The sequence below is a fragment of the Oryzias latipes genome, chromosome 8 (genome assembly GCF_053564925.1).
Source record: "Oryzias latipes strain Hd-rR chromosome 8, Olatipes_Hd-rR_3.1".
Lineage (NCBI taxonomy): Eukaryota > Metazoa > Chordata > Actinopteri > Beloniformes > Adrianichthyidae > Oryzias > Oryzias latipes.
Window position 1 is genome coordinate 18,595,600 of NC_136244.1, and position 17,687 is coordinate 18,613,286.

At 37.5% G+C, this 17,687-nt stretch overlaps 1 protein-coding gene and 1 long non-coding RNA gene across 2 annotated transcripts; one reads left to right on the forward strand and one right to left on the reverse strand.

The window, feature by feature from the left end:
* Positions 1–5,497: 5,497 nt before the first annotated feature.
* On the forward strand, positions 5,498–7,858 carry tnfsf14a (TNF superfamily member 14a). The gene is made up of 4 exons (XM_011478097.4): positions 5,498–5,804; positions 6,658–6,691; positions 6,896–6,967; positions 7,047–7,858. The coding sequence occupies exons 1-4, from the start codon at positions 5,604–5,606 to the stop codon at positions 7,454–7,456; spliced, it is 717 nt and encodes a 238-aa protein (XP_011476399.1). The 5' UTR covers positions 5,498–5,603; the 3' UTR covers positions 7,457–7,858.
* Positions 7,859–11,249: 3,391 nt separating this feature from the next.
* Positions 11,250–14,427, reverse strand: LOC144994304 (uncharacterized). The gene is made up of 4 exons (XR_013657772.1): positions 14,078–14,427; positions 13,455–13,514; positions 12,923–13,004; positions 11,250–12,820 (listed from the first exon to the last, which is right to left on the reverse strand). It is a non-coding gene; the product is annotated as an uncharacterized LOC144994304 (long non-coding RNA).
* Between the last annotated feature and the right edge of the window lie 3,260 nt (positions 14,428–17,687).

Genomic DNA, 17,687 nt, shown 5'->3' on the forward strand with positions numbered 1-17,687 from the left:
CAAAAAATTATTTTTGTTGTATGTTTCTACAAATAAATAAAATTGTAATTCTCCTTACATCCTGCAAGGGGAGCTATAGTTAAAAGCAGATAAGTCAACATTTTCTATTTGTTACAAAATACACCGAATTCATTAAAATCCATTATTTTTACTGCAAAAGCATACAATGTACAGCCACCGTAGAAAAGACTTTGTACAAAATACAAAACATACAAGTGAATGCACCAGCAGTGGACCTAATAAAACAGAAATAAGAATAAAAATAAAGGAAAACCATTTTCTTAGAAGCCTACAAAACACTTGAAATTATCGCTAATCTTCCTGAACTCAAGGAAAACCATCAGGCTGCACACATACCGGAACGTCTATTGGGCCTTTCAACAAGAAGATCCATTCAGATTCTTAAGATTTTATACATGCAAGATGAAAAATGTGATTTGTGATGTAATGTGGATATCTGAGACGTTTGGGACATTTAGATTATAGCTGACATGGCCGAAGGACTCACCTTGGGAAAATGTTACATTAAATCTCAGACAACAATTGCAAGTTAACGCGTAATAAATAAAATGCAAATCAGTTTAACTGATTTTTTTCTAATTATTATGATTGTGACATTCATATCTACCACAGATATAGAGGGGAGTTTCTTTAGCCTTCATTTGTAAGCTGACATTAATAGTTTAGTTACAGTCTACTGAGTCAAAATTATTATTAATTAGTAATTATTAATAATTACTGAGTCAAAATATTTTAACAAAGTTAGGCAAAAATACAGATGTTTTAAAGTCCCACTCCAATCATTTTTTGATCCATTGCAAAGGTGTTCTCAGTGGTCTTTTAATTATGATGATGCTGTTTTCAGTCAAAATAAACCTGTGTTGTTTTCTAGGACATAGTTTCTGTAGAGCAGCAGGAGTTCATTAGAAATTCGCCTCTGAGTTGTGGGCTGGCCATCTACTATTTTAAGCTTTATTTTCTTTTTTATATGTCCTCCATCATCAGAAAACTGCCACAAGAACATGTTTAAAAACACCAAAAACACAATTTTCATCCGATTGGGTCTTTCACCTCAGCTGTCTGGACTGAAAAGTCTTGAGCCATTCAAGACTAAGAATTGATTTTGTTGCAGACTAAAAGTGATACTAGTCTTTAGTTGTGGCTTAAGCTCCGTCACACCAGGCGAAGACAGTGAGTGAGGATGAGTGCAGGGCTTTGAACAGACCTTACTCTTGTGCAGACATGTGAGGGAGAGAACCACAGATGAAGAGGTGTCATCTGGCTAGCAAAGGAAAGACAGTAAACTTATTTATCCTGAATGAGTACTTTACATGGGCAAATTCCTTTGTACCTGTGCTCTTACAGTGCATTTGAGAGCCTGGGCTGATGTAACTCAAGATTACTGTCCGAGTCTGCTTTTAGTCTGATTGCTAAAATGACCCCTAAATCGACCTGAATTTAAGGAAAACCATCAGGCTGCACACATACCGGTTCGTCTAATGGGCCTTTCAAAGAGAAGCACCATTCAGATTCTTAATTTTTAAAGATCTTACTTTATACACAAGATGAAAAATGTGATCTGTGATGTAATGTGGATATTTGTGTGCCCCCATCCCATTTTTGAGTAACATTAGTATTCTTAATGACAAAGATTAGGGATTAACAATACAAGCTTCTGTAAGCACAGCAAAAACAATAAAAGCAACATTTTTAAATAAAATAAAACCAACCATAATAACAATAATAAAACTGTTAGCTGTCACCCACCTAGATTTGTGAGATTTTTTTCTCTGCATTGGACTTTTCCTCAAGTGGAACGGTGAGCTGCAGACACAACCTCACGCAGAAACCATTTGATGGTTTAATGCTGGGACCAATGAGTGTTAATACTGCCTACATCCCTCTTCTACTTGTCTTGGACACTTTCTTTCTCCCTGTATCTTCCCATCTCATTCACTGGTCCAGTAACACCTGATCAACTGCTTTTGCAGCCTCAACTTGCGTTTTGGTTTAATCTATAACCGGCTTGCTTTTGTCAGCTGTAGATGCATTATGATTTATGAGATGCATTTAAACCAAGCCCACCATGTTCATGCAGCAACATTCCTCTCTAAGTGCTGCCTTCAGCCTGCAGCACTCCATCCTCCGGCTCCCAATTCCTTCCTGCAGAAACTTCAAGAGCTGAGCTCGACACATCTGGATCATTCTCACAAACTTCTCTACTTTTGCTATTTATGTATCATAGACTAATAAAAGTCACAGCAATTGTGGCAAAAGAACAAATTGCAAGCACCATCCTTTTAGTTGACCAGAAAGACCAGATGCTCTGATATGTATTGCATTGACACTGGTACCTTGGTTTAGCATCATGCCACCTCTACAGAGTTAGGACATGTTCCCCATTAATAAAGATTCCCAGATGTGACGTTGCACCATTTACTAATGAATACTTCTTGAATTTTTGGATGAACTTTCATCCGAAGCCAACATGATGCTTTGGTGGTAATTGTTCCATCATCTATGTCTGCTTCAATGGGTGGGAGTTGCTGCTCTAAAACCCAGAGGAGAAATTTTGCAGTCTGCCATTATCAGTACTTCTAACTTCTGCCAGTCTGTTGTAAATTCAGCTGTTCTTTCTTGGAAATATTCATTCACCAACCCACTCACTGTGCTTGGCATTCAACATTTTTTTTAAAGCTTCCTACAGTAAAATGTGTGACCCTGAGCCAAACTCATTTGCTAAATCAAGAACTACACGTCAGTCTTGCTTTTTCCATCTTTGCTGACAAGATCTGATACCAGATGATGCTTATTAGTTCAAAGCTTGGAATTCAAGCTTTTTGATTGTATCAATAACCTTGTTTTCCAGACAGACTCATAACCCCAAGCTTTTTTGCTAAAGAAATTGTCGGCTTTAACATTTTTTAATAGTTGGGGGTTTAGCATTCATGATAAGGTCTATAGAGGACATCTACTGGTAGCTCAAGCATCTTCTATCTCTTGTTAGCCACATGTGTCTGTTTTGAAGTGTATCCCTCCAATTTAACTCAGGACCCTCTCAATCTGTCCCATTTTTCCATGTTAAAGGGGGCCTCATGGATCCCCATACAACTGATGTTCTCCTTTTACGGTCTTTATTTTCTTTTAGTATTTCTTAAAGATTATAGTTTGATTCTGAGCTCAAACTGCATCACAATAAAGCTTTTTCGTCTCATCAGTAGCCCTTCTTTGTGGTTTTTAAGCTGTCTTTGTTGCCAAACTAGCCTTTCTGTCTCCCAGACTTTGTCATTTCTTCCCACCCTTTTCTCCATTTTTACAGAAGCTCTCCTTTCCTCTCACTGACTGTTTTGACGGTATTGATCAGAGTTTATCTGGAGATTTAATGACGTTGCCTAACTCTCATCATTACAAGCAAATCTAGGATGGACCCGACTGGAGTCTGTTCTCTCCTGCCAGCTGTCTTTCCAGGGTGTCACGTACGTTTCTGTGTGATTAATATGAAAAACATTTTCAAAGGGGAGGAGGAGAATTTATCTTATTTATCTTTAGTATCATTTAGGAAAGTGCAGATAAAAGAAACTCAGTTTTGGTAGAAACAGTTGGTGAAACTCAGTTTAAAACATTCATGTCTTGTAGAATTTGTGCAGATTTCTCCATAGTTTTCAATTTTTTTGAAATCCTGTCTTTGTGGGTTTTATGAGATGGAACCCCAATTTATGAAAAAATAAACAAATAAAAACTAGAAAGCAATTAAAAAGTGTGTTCTGAATCTAAATTCTATGAGAGTTGATTACTTTTATGGAATTATGGAAATAAATACATTTTTCCATGATGTTCTATTTCTTTAAAAAGGGTCTATTTATGTCCTCAGAGAACCAATTGTTGCTTACATTTCCCTAAATCTTTCCGTTTTCCCATCTCTCCAGATTTTCTAGGAGCAACGTACAGCTGAGTGACACACTAACATCCTGATGAACGATATTATTTGGTTGTTTCCTGTTTTTAAGAATGGTTATGATGTAGAAATGCTGTAACCATTGAGGTACCCGAGGTTGGTGGTTGCACCAGAAAGTGAACATCAGTCAGAAAACACTTGGTCTTTGCAGACACACGAGCAAGCAGTTCGAGCGGTGCAGGTGTGAAAAAGCTGTCTACTCCCCTCAGTCACTGAGAGAGAGAAAAAAAAACAGTCTCTGAAATAACCCTTAATTTATAAAACTAATCATAAAAATAATAAATCATCGATCAAAATCAAACAGTTTCGATTCTTGTTCAAAAGAATTAATTTTTTCTACAATTACTACTTTGAAACAATTCCTGTAGATAACAACACTTTTCAACACAAAAATTAATTTTTCAGTACCAATTTGTTCATGTGTTAACTTGACTTAACTGAGCAATAATAGTTTAGTTACAGCCCACTGTTTCAAAAATATTTTAATAAGGTTAGGCACAAATACAGATGTTTTAAAGTCCCACTCCAATCATTTTTTGATCCATTGCAAAGCCGTTCTCAGTGGTCTTTTAATTATGATGATGCTGTTTTCAGTCAACATCAAAAAACCTGTGTTGTTTTCTAGGACATAGTTTCTGCAGAGCAGCAGGAGTTCATTAGAAATTCGCCTCTGAGTTGAGGGCTGGCTGTTGGCGTGGAGTAAGTCTGCCTCTACTTCCAGACATCCATCTGTTTACACTTTCTCCCACTAGCTTACAGCCCCTCACACCCCCAACCTATCATTACAGACAACAAAAATGGCGAGCAATACTGGAGCTATCCAGACATACAGTTTTGGGCAGATGCCAGCTCAGAAGAGGAAAACAAGGAAGTACATGGATCTATTTGTCTACATGCATCAGAATGGAGCAGAGCAGGGAGCTTGTAGCTCGCTGTAGTGAGTTTTACATCACTTCTACAAGTTTTTTCCACCAGCATTGTTTCATCTGCTCCTGATTCACAACGATTTGTATAAAGAAATACTTTGAAATACTATTTTAAGCTTTATTTTCTTTGTATATGTCCTCCATCATCAGAAAACTGCCACAAGAACATGTTTAAAAACACCAAGAACACAATTTTCCTCCGAGTGGGTCTTTCACTTCAGCTGTCTGGACTGAAAAGTCTTGAGCCATTTAAGACTAAGAAATGATTTTGTTGCAGACTAGAAGTGATTCTGATCTTTAGTTGTGGCTTAAGCTCCGTCACACCAGGCGAAGACAGTGAGTGAGGATGAGTGCAGGGCTTTGAACAGACCTTACTCTTGTGCAGACATGTGAGGGAGAGAACCACAGATGAAGAGGTGTCATCTGGCTAGCAAAGGAAAGACAGTAAACCTATTTATCCTGAATGAGTACTTTACATGGGCAATTTCCTTTGTACCTGTGCTCTTACAGTGCATTTGAGGGCCTGGGCTGATGTAACTCAAGATCACGGTCTGAGTCTGCTTTTAGTCTGATTGCACCAGAGCCGTTTGCACTTTAACCAACCAGAGGTGAGCCCACCCATTTCGCACGTTTTCTCATTACTCAGAGTTTCCCTTTTCTGAAGGTCGCTAGAGCCCCTTTGAAGCAACATCTCTGGTCTTGGGGGACAGACAAGAGCAGAAATGTTTTCTAAAACATCATTGGGGAGGCCTCCGTATCTGGTGGACACTCAGGCCACTATGCCTCCATTGCCGCCCAGGATGAAACAACGGGGACAGCAAAGCAATTTTGGGCAGACCTTGTTGTTTGTGTTGATGAGCCTGGCTCTGAGCTGCATTGTCATTGAAGCCTGCTTTATCTATCGACTTTATCAATCTGAAGCTGTAAGTATCATCTGAAGAAAATCTGATTTCATATTTTTTTAACAGTATTAATGTTTTTGTTGTTGTCTTTTTACATTCTCGTGCTCCTAATCACCCTTTTAATTGAAGAACTGATTCAACTTAATTCTCAATTTATTTTTTTCTTTCCTACACAACGTTTTATTTTAATATGTTTAATAAAAAAGGCATTTATGTTAAAGATAATATTGACAATTTGTCACTATAAAATGTTCTAAAAGTCTGTCCTTGACCTAACCATCTCATGAAAATCTCAGAATTACTCTAAAATTTACCCTTTAAGTCTTCCCGGATTAAATTGGACTTTTATTATGAACTTTAGAAGAACTATCGCTTTTCAAATATCATTTGAAATTAAGCATGTAAACAGTTACAAAACACTGATGAAAAAAAAGATCTTTCAAGCTTTAAAAGTTTACTTTCGTGCTAGAAATAGTTTTAGAACTCAGTGTGACAAAAAAAAGAGAAAGTGCGACTACAGATGACACTTTGCTTTAACGAATGGTTAAAAAACAAAAACGTTTCTGATTTGTTATCCTGTCCAGCGCTAATGGCAGATGTACATGAGAGCAGCAATCATCTTTTTTTTTTTATTGAAGTAAAGACATATTTTTTCTGACATGCTGTGCAAAGAAGAAACAGAAAGGAAGTGGTCTAATTCTATTTCAAACTTGTGAGGTTGCCTACGTTTCACTAACAATGAAAGAGGCCACCTTGTTCTATTCAGAAACAAATTGTCCTGCAAGAACCAGCGGTGGTGTTCAGACATGAAGTGTAAAACTATTTTTAAAGACCACTTTCAAATAACACTTCTTTTATGCATACCTTTGGGCAGAAACATGAGATGTCATTCTCCAAGCAAGTTGGAGGTGAGTATACAAGCACTTATTTTCTCATATAGACCCATATAAAGAAATGTCTCATTGTAAATCATTGGAATATTTTGAAATGTAATTTCAACCCTATAAAAACAACAAAAAATAGATTTTTTTTGAAGGATATGTCTACTTGTTTTCTACTTTATTTTGCAAAACATGGTCAACAAAGCAACAATATATATTTCTCCCTCACAGGTGAAGTTACAACTCCCACTAAAACGTCCGTACACGATGTTCTTCCTTCCAAACCGGTTGCACATTTGACAGGTGAATTCAGCTTCTGTTTTCTCATTAAAGCCAACAGTAGGGGTTGACTACCACTAAAAAAATATTTCTGATTTTCCAGATGGACAAGACGTGGTTCATGGAAAGCATATCCTGTCTTGGAGCAGGATTGCAGATCCTCTTCTGTATGAAATGAGCTACAGGGAGGGCAACCTAATCATCCACCAAGAGGGCTATTATTATATCTACTCAAAAGTGTTCTACTTAGAAAAAGACAGTTTTTACCACTATGTCATGCGACACACTGAACGAATGGCTGGGGCAAATATCACCCTTCTTCTGGCCAGAAAGTACTCTCCGCGTTTGTGCTCAACAAAGTCCAATAGTCACGCAGCGACGAGGTCCAACAGTTACCTGGCTGGAGTGTTTCATCTCCTCCAAAACGATTCTCTTTATGTGAACGTCAGTGATTCAAGCCATGTCCTCCGACACAAATCCATGGAGAACTTCTTTGGAGCATTTATGATATAGATAGCACGTTTTTACTCCTCACTGATCTCTTCCTATAAGAGAATGTAATTCTGAAAAATTTCTCAGGGACTTTTGTTTGACATGAAAGACCACAAGCAGCAAAGGTGTAAAATGATTATGCTGCATGTTGGGGTGACTGTGATGGTGGCTTTATGTTGTGGGTGAAAGTTTTACTTGAACTTTTCAAACGTTTTTTTTTATACCAAATTGAAAGCCTTAAACTTTGATAGTCTATGTTTATTTTCTACTCAATTTATCATGCTCCTGCATAATGTAACTGTGAAATTTCTGCTTAAACACTTATTGCACACATTAATTTATTCCTGCGAGATTAATGTGCATTATTATGCTTTATTGGTGCACATTTATGTAATGAAATAAACAGAGAAAGGTCATGTTTCACTTGGTTTTTAGGGTCTCTTTGTTGCGCTTTGCAGCTGCAATGACTTCCTGCTTCATCAAAGGAGTTTGTGCAGAAGGCTGAGTGGTCTCAGTAGCAGCAAAATGTCGCCCACTCGCTTCAACCACACATCAGAAATGCATTTTTATGGTGCAGAAGTATACGGTTTACAGAAAAAAGAAAAAACTGGCACACTTTTGGGCACAGTCACACAAATCTGCAAGGTATCTTATAAACAAATGTGATCCAGAATAAAAATCAATGCAAGTTGAAAAATGCAAACTTAACAAAATAAGCCAAAACGCAGAAGAACCTAAAATTTTAAGAAAATGGACGCATTACTGAATTTCCTGTTGTAACACCAATGTGGAGTCAAATTGTGTTGTACACATACATTTAAATGCCACAATGACAACATTTCTTAAAGAAAAATGTTTCATCTTGCAAAACTTTCCTTTTGTTTGTGGTTAGTAGTTATAGGCTTGCAGGGAGTTATTGATATTCACCTCATTGTACCTGCAGGTTTTTAAGGACATTGACACGCCGAGCTACCCATGCGTCCATCCATTTCCTTAACTTGCTGAATCCTTTTTGGGGTCACAGTTGCTGCTGAGTGAAGTTGGGGTATTCATCGGATAGGTCATCAGTCTGTCACAGGGCTACACAGTCACACACACTCACATAGGGACATTTTAGAATCATTATTTACCCTTTGAAGCACGTTTTTGGGCTATGGGAGGAAGTCGGAGTGCCCGTAGAAAAAAATGAAGATGTACAGGGAAAGACCATGTAAACTAGTCACAGAAAGGACACAGCTAGGATTTGAACTAGTCCTTCTTTCTGTGAGGTGAGATTGCTATAACCATTACTCCAGAATGCAACCCTCAGCTGAGCTACATAAATAGTCTTAATCCAAACATTAAAAATTCTTGAAAGCCTAAAATCATTGCCAGCTGACTTATCATGGCTCCCAATGCTCTTCATCTGCTTGCATGGACTTTCAGTTATAATCTGCCAAAGAATGTTTTCTGAAGGCCATTGCAAGTTCTTCTGCCTGACAGCTGAAGCCTGTTTGGGAAATATTAAAAAGATGCCGACATTTTTGTTAAGTGCTGCAGAATGGACTTGGTTTCTGCATTTGACGTGGCTTTGGTTAAACGTGTGATAACCCAGTTTAGTGTGCTAGATGTCATTCATCTGAGTCACAGGTGTGAAACTCCAGGCACTGGGGACCAGTGTCCGACATATTTTTCTAAGTAACCGGCAATTGTAGCATCTTATTCGCAAAATACCTGATCCAGGTAATCAGCTGGGTTTCTAAAACATCAGGCCTGGAGTCCAACACCACTGAGCTCCAAGCCTGTATGTCCCTATTTCAGGGCCTTATAAGTTCCAATTAAATTTAATTTTCTGATTATATTGCAATTAGAAGATAATTCTTCTTTTAATTTGTATTTTAAGCTCTCACTAAAAATGTGTCATACTGACAATGTAGGCTTTAAACTTCAGAACTAATATTCAAACATTTTTTCCCCCATCTATTAGTGGTTGTGGGGTAAATTACCACATGCTTTCGTGCTACTGTCTTCCACAGTCTAACCTAAATCATTCTTACCAACACTTGCACTGAGATGGTCTCAACCAGAAAGACTTACTATTCGGAAGCTTTTTCTTCTTTTGAGTCTCCCACAGTCACTGTTGCACTTTCCCTTCATCTGTGACTGTTCGAAGAAGTTGCTCATGAAAACACCCACAGATTTGTATGTTCGTAAACCGAAACGGAAGTGGTATTAGGGGATGCTGGGGGAAGGGGGTGTCAGTGTAGCAAATTGCCTGACTCACTTTCCAACCCTGATGGCGATAGTGGAGAAAGCACAGTGTCATGGGTCTGCATGGCTATTTTGAGAGAGATCCTGTCTACAAATGTTTGTGAACCTCAAACTCCTTTGAAAGAAAACTTTGCCAACCACTGACACACTCCAGTTTTTTTTAAAAAACAGATCAGGTTTTTGTTTAAGTCAGAGTTTGTGTGAACTTTGCTCGGATGTTTCGATTTTCCTGATGTGCCTGTGACTCATTACCTTCCAGCGCTGGCAGACCCGTGAGGTGTGCAAAGACAACACACACAAAGAAGGGGGAGCAGTAAAAGCAGTGTGGTTACTTTGATGCATACCAAATCTTAATTAGAATCTAGACCAGATTGTCGTTACAGAGAATTTGTGTAGGATGAGATTGCCCTTTTAGGACTCATTTTCAGAAATGAACTTCCATAAAAAACACAGTTTTCCATTAATAGATCAGAATTGTGCTGTCACAGGTAGCTCAATTGTCACACTTCCCCACATTTAAAACCTATAAAAGATAAGAAAAACTCATGTTACACTTTAGTTTTTCATTCAATAGTCACACTATGTGTTAAGTCCTAAAGCTAGCTCTGCAAACATTGCAAAAGTAAAACAGAGGATCAAACATTTCACAGCTAAATACTGTCCCCTGGTGTTAGGCTCTTGTTCATGGAGAGAAAAACACAGGATTTTTTATCAACTTTTTGTGTAGAATTTATTGAACCAAACGCACACAATCACATATTTTTGCTTATTAATGATAGTAAAAACTAGATTGGCTGAAAAATCTTTTTTTTTTCTAGTCAGAGAAAAATCCCAGATAACATCTTTAAAACTTGAAAATCAAGACGGAGTCATTTATATTGGTGATTAATATCACAACTCAAAGAGCACGCCAAAGAAAAACATGACCTTTCTGTGCTAATCAAGCTTTCGGGAAAAGCTTGATTTACACAGAAAATGCTGCAAACCAGGATGTTTTTGCACAAAGGATTTCTTTGATGCTGTGGGATTGTATTATGGAAACCCATATAAGACATCTAATATATGAAGTAGAGTGGGTGGGGGGTACTTGTACACACTTTCTGCACTGGAATTTAGCATCTTGGACATCTGTTTGTTTCACAGAAAGCCGTGGTGGCAGCAACTGAATGAGTGGGCTGGAAAGTAGCTATGTGGCTGAGATCTGGAAAGTTTTCAGATAACATTTACACATAAGCTATGCTTTTTGACTTTCATTTGTGGCTTTATTTTCCATCATTTTTTTGGACTAGATTGTTTTCAGCAAAAGAGACAAAGGGTTAGTATGATTGCTGGTGGTCTTTTTTGTTGTTGTTGTGGCTTCTCAGGGATTTGTCAACTGATGTTGATAAGGAGGGTCCCATTATCGTTTCCTTTTATTGTGGTCTCCCACTGTTAACTCATGACCTCTCACTTTCACTTTAAATGTGGGGTCTCAAAAGTGACTCACAATGAGACGCACCTAATCATTTTTTGCAATTTCATTAGACCTGAATAGCCGCACATCAACCCTCCAAGTAATAGAAAGTGGTTAAAAAAATATTTTATTACAGAATTATTCCATTTTTTTCAAATCAAACCCCCAAAAACAAGAAAAAAACATCAGGGGGTTTCAAAAGCAATGTGACAATTTTAAGGCAAAAGTCCTGTCTTGATATAACAAAAAGGAACTGAAAAGAAGGAACATCTCATAACACAAAACTTTAAACCATAACCACAGAGCCAGAGATTTCCTGTATCAGAATTTATAACAGATGTTTACTCCCTGGCGGCTATTTCTATTAGGCTGCTTCATTTCAAAATGTCAGCAAAAAAAATATTTTACACAAACATTACGCATAAATGGAAAAACACAAAATTGCAAAGAAAAAAAAAAAACTCCAAAGATTTTGGACAAATTTAAAAAAGTTCAAAAACATTTTAAATACAATTATGTGAGGACATTGCATTGTGAATAAACTAATAGGAACTTTTAAATACATTTTTATATCTATAGAACACAAAAATGCCTCAAAATAAATAAATAAACTTAAATACAGGAACATACAGAAGACAACGTTTGAAAGCAAAAAACTTGAAGTAGATATAAAAGGAGTTGTGCAAATGATCTTGTTCAAATAAAGAAATTAGGTTTCCCACCAGTAAATGCGGCACATCATTTTTAAACATCTTACATTTTGCAATGTTATAATTCAGACCAATAAATAAACAATATTTCTCTCTGAATTTTTACTTTGATCACACTCAAAGCTAAGATAAAGTAAAAAAAGATTTACTTCTTTAGTTCTGGTCAATATAAATAAACAAAATAGCTTGTGATACAATCGTTTTGAAATACTGTTTCGATGAGTTTGACTTTTTTTGAGAAGTGTTTCTTGAGCATATCAGCTTAGAAACAGATATGTAGTGATGATGCAAAACCTCACAGCAGTTTGCATCTGATATATAGATGCAAAGGACATCAATGAAAATATTCCTTTTGTCATTGTTTTGTGACAGTTTTTACAAATTATTTTGCTCATTTTTGCTGTGTTTTTTTTTTCTTGTACAAAAATGTTCCCAAATCTATAATGTGTTCCAGCAGCTATGCAGTCAAGTGTTCTGCCGACCCATAAGTGGAATACCAAGACTGCTCTGTCTCAAACGAGTCTTTGGAGGGACCCAGTCTTGTCTGCATGACTGCGGATTTACAGGGAACGGAAGCTCCAGACATGGAGGGTTGCCCGGAACATGCCAGAGAAACCAGAAAATAAGAACCACATCAATGTTTGGTGATGAAGATGATACCCATGTGCGTCACAGATTCATTGGTGTTGATACATAGCTTTGGAGACGTAATGGTGACCTTCAGTATCCCTCCAGCAGACAGTTCCATCGCTCTGCTCAGCACCCCTGTGCTGTTTGTGTTTTGGTCAATCCAACCCTCCAGCTTAACCTCACCATTGATGGTCAACATCACTTTTTCCTTTTTCGGACTTTTTTCACACAGCGTCACCTGCAGAGTTAGGAAATAGTATCCATCCATCCGTATTTGACGATTTACGGTAGAATACAGCTTTTCGTTTGGATTTGCTGCGGTCCATGCAATCTCTGTCTGATCTGCGGAAACATGGAAACTTATTTTACTTGTTGACTTTATTATTCATCATTTCAGAATCCTGATTACTCATTTATAGAATGTTTGGAAAGCTAACTACATACCTTTGTTATTATTATTATGGCTCCCCTTGAAAGAGAGCATCATTCCTTTTCCTAAGAGAAGTGCATCATCAGAGGAGTTTTGCTGAAATGAAAGAATACCTTTTAATATCTACAAATGCCACCTTAAATTGCATTGTTTAAAGAGTTTCCACATAGTGACAACCATAGATATTATATTTCATGAAAAACTTTAGAATGCAGTTTGAAACTTTAACATAAACACAGCAGAAAACAAAAACTGCACATGTGAGAGAATTGAGGGAAGATAAACGAAGAGAGAAGTTTAGTTTGGTGGCATTTCCCCGAATGTGGCAGTGACGTCACTGCGCTTCCTTCAAGAGGTTAGGAGAGCGGTTTGACTGACATGACGAACTCAAACAAAGCAATGGAAGAGATTAAAGAGCAAGTCGGAAGGAGTTCCATTCCGTCACACAGGGATCTTTTGCAAACAAAAGTTAAAAATATGACATTTTGTCCCAACACTGAGACCAGTGAGGGTCAAGCATGAAAATCCTAACTGGGAGTGTCTTACGGGTGGCGTGGTTGGCTGTGGGAGTTGTACCCTTTTTTCTGGGGTGTTGCAGTCTGGACACTGTAAAAAAATCAAAAACAAACAGCCAACGTGAGCTCAAAAATTAGGCTGCTGCAAAGTTTTAAAAATGAATAATCAAACTGAAGGTGTAAAGAAAGACTGCTCCAAATAAAAACAATGTCAGAACACTGAAACCTGATTTAGTTTGAGAACCACATTCTTCTGCATTATTCTCTTTCTACACTAAAACACATTTGCCTCATGGATCCACCACACTGATTCATTACTTCACATAGGATTCTTAAACCCGATGACTTCTGCACTGCCTTGCATGATCTCAGCGAAACAGATTACTCTATAAAAGTTGGAATGATGAAAAGACTTTCACTAAATGGAAGTCATGGGAGCTGCAGACCACACGCACAAGCTGCTGACATGAGAACCAGATTCCTTCAGAGGCATTTTTTCTCTGCAGCTGCTCAGCTACCAAAGCCACATAAAAGAGCAGCTGCACTCCTCAGGTGTAGAGCAAAAAAATCATCAGAGTATTTCATTCAAATGTGAGCGACCCAGATGTATTTCAGCATTTGGAAATGTGATTGAATTAATCCTGAAAATCTTACCAAACCACGCTGTCCTGCTGTGAAGAAGAGGCTGAGCAACACAATCTGGATTATGGAAATGACGGTGGTCCACAACAGGAGGATGTTGAGAAGAACATGCTGGGTTTGTTGTGGCATCGTCCCTCCGGTAGCGGTATTCAGCGGCCTCAACTTGGTTGCAGGAAGACAGCTGAAGAAGTGACGAATCTACAGGTCTTTAGTTTCCTTTGCTGTGCACCCAAGCAGAGAGTGTTGACTTCCTGAGCTCACTGCGTGCATATGATGGGGATGTGTTAATGACTGCCGGTGTTTCTGCTGTGCTACCTACAGATTAAAAGGCCAATCCAAGTGGTACTTTCCCATGTATGTTCAAAAAGGCAGTGAGCAGGTCCAGATTGTACTCTGGGGGCTGGCCCTTTTGTCTGACTCACCACAACTACCAAAAAAACAAACAAAAGAAACAAAAAAAGAGGAAAAAGACTCGACCAAGGAGTGAAGAATGAAGTGAAGAAAGATCATCATTCAACAATCACAACTGAGCACGTAGATGAATCATACTTCCTTATTTATCATAAGACTCCCGAAACCCAAAAACACTTACCCTGTTGTTTTTTGTTCTGTTTTTCGCCCTTAATTGTTTCAACAGAGAAAATAATAAATGATGTGCTGACATTTTTCTGTATCTGGAGAAAGAACAGAAAGTTTATCGCAACTTGTCTGTCTTCGTTCTGCACCAAAATATTAGATCAATATGTAAACAGGTGGTTTTGGTAGCCTTTATAGTCAATTGATACAGACATCTCTCAGAAAATTCAAATAGAATTTATGTCATTAAAATAAAAAACATTTTTCATAGGACTAGTTATTTGTTATTGTCTATTTAGAAACACACTTTAGGAAAAGAATGCAGAAATGACAAAACTCTTCTTATCTCATAACTCACCTCACATTACAAGGTAGATAAACAAATGTCAGAGAATGCCACAAACATGCTGTTTACTTGCTAAACCTGTTGAAAATTCCCACCTGCACCTAAATTACAGACCTGGTTGAGGTCAGTACATGTGGTTTCACTTTTTTCTTTTGTTCTCTGGGGAAAGTTTCAGGGCAAAACAACAGAGTGGCGTCTGTTTCAGGTATGTATCATCAGTGTTTCGAGGACTCGAGCAAAATGTAATGCCCAAAAGGGAGACACCTTTTGAAACTCTGCTGATCAAGTAACACAAGTGTGTCAAGAAGAGTTATTGACAAAAACACTGCAATGACACCAAACTGTTCAGTGCATGTGAAATTTGACAACGTCAAACTGAAGCAGAACAACACTCAGTGTACAAAAAAAAAAAGATCAATTTGAATAGCACTTAGAATACCCTTCTGCTCGCTTGACTAATTCAAAACCTTGACGTAAAAGAGAAAGAAAAAAAAAGAAAAAAAATCACACCAGAAATTGTAAAGCTTATTTCTGCTTTTCTGGGTGATGTCATTCTTTTCTAACCACACAGCGACCTTCTATAGATTAGACACAGCAAGCCCTGTTATGTAAACATCTTAAAAAATATTAAAGCCAAATATATTTGGATGGGAGTAGTTGTTATTTTTATATTTGAGATGCATAAAGTTTGCAATTATTGTTACAAAAAAGGAAAAAAAAAATTACCTGTTCCTTACCCTGGTCTGTATCGAATGATCCCATATGATAGAAATACATTTTTGTACAGATTAATTTGTGGGGATATTCAGAAACATCATTGCTTTCATATGGTGTGCTTAGTTCCTCATTTTCACCAGCTCTCCAAATTTAACGATTTACCGCCATCTAGTGGACGACTGCTAGAAATTCGGTTTGAAATATTAAACCATTCATTGTCAAAAGCAGAACATTTCTTTTATTTGCGCACAACAGGAGTTCCATAATAAAATAATTAAAATAAAGATATACATGTTAATTTTTTGCATCGCAAATGAATTAATTACAACGCATTGTTCTTTATTATCAAATGACAGTAACAACTAACTAATGAACTAATCTATATATGTGTTGTAGAATGACTATGTGTATGTGTGTCAGCAGCCGCCTGTGTAGGAGGAAGGAGCACACACAAGTGTGTTGGGGGTCCGTGTTGATTCTTCTGCAGCGGGCCGCTCTCGAGCTGCACTCTTTTACAGACATATTCTCAGAATATTATATATTGCCCGGTAATAAACAAGACTGCAGACACTTTGTCACTTTTCCGGTAGCCATGAAGCCTGACACCAGTGAAGAACGCGGGGCAGGAGGCTCTGCCTTTGTTTATACAGACACTTAACTTTGCGCTGCACAAAATGGTTCCTAAACAAAACATGTAGTGACATTCATCGAAATCTAAGTGCGCGTTCATGTTTGGTGTTACGGAGCTAAGGAGAACAGTAAAAAAAAAGGTTTCCCCCAGAATAACACTGACTGATTCTTTATTAAACCGCCCTGGAGTAGAGCTGTGAAGGTGTGGGATTTTTGATCACCGTGGTGAAGCAGCAAACGCAAAATCCATTGTAATAATTAGAATGCAGTAAATTTGTCGTATTTCCTCGCAAGACGGAAACTTTGGTTTGAGAATGAGGATGTGCATGTGCTGCTGAAACCGTGCGCATGTGTGTAAGAAGAGGGAGCGGGTGCAGCGCAAGAGGGAGTGAGAGTGCACGCAGTCGCAGGGAGTGAATGAGAACAGTAATAAACGCTTTCCCCCAGAAGCCCTTGAAGTCTGAACACAAGACTAGCAGAAAAAGTAAATTATCAGCAAAGATAAATGTGTTTAATTTGTTTATTATAGTTCCAATCACGCACCATATGCAGAACTTAAAAAAAAGAAAAGAAAAGTGCGGTGATGCGATTATTGTCACACCCATAAATAAACCTTATCGTTTTAATGTCTTCAAACTTATTTCTTTTGCTTACATCTAAAAAGAATGAATGAATGAATGAATGAATGAATGAATGAATGAATGAAGGAACGAAAGAAATAAAAGGCCATTTTTAAATTTGATGGTGGGTATAGTTTCTTTATAAATTAAAACTTTATTTAAAATGGGTCTGATAAATCGATCAGATCCACTTTTTGGGCGTTAACAACTGAGAAAAGTCAACAGGTTGTGTAGAATTGTGCTTTGGGGTTTTTGCTGTTGAACATCTGAAACAGGGTATTTGAAATAAACAAACAAAAATAAAATGTACTTTTTAAAATTAACAAATTTACAGTTTGCAATCAAGTGCAGTTAAAGGACAATCTGTGTCAACAACCAAATTCCAGTGACCTAAAAATGCAAGATATTATAAGATGAAGTAAATTGATCAATTAAATTATTAAAATAAATAAAAGAAAGAAAGAAAGCAGTGACTAAAGCTCTCAGCAGGAGGCAGGGTAACTCCAAAAATGTCTACCTTTGAAATTAATAGAAGTTAATCCAGGGAGACTTCATTGGTCCCTGTAGTTAAATAGTAAGAGGAAAGGGTTTTGCAAATAGAGGAATTTTCCGTTTGTGTGTTTTCACCTTCATGCTTTACTGAAAAGGTCAAGTCCTGCGCATGCTCAAGATTTACCAGCGAACAAATGAGTTAATAATTCAAATAAAAAGAGTTTCTTTCAACAAGAACGGT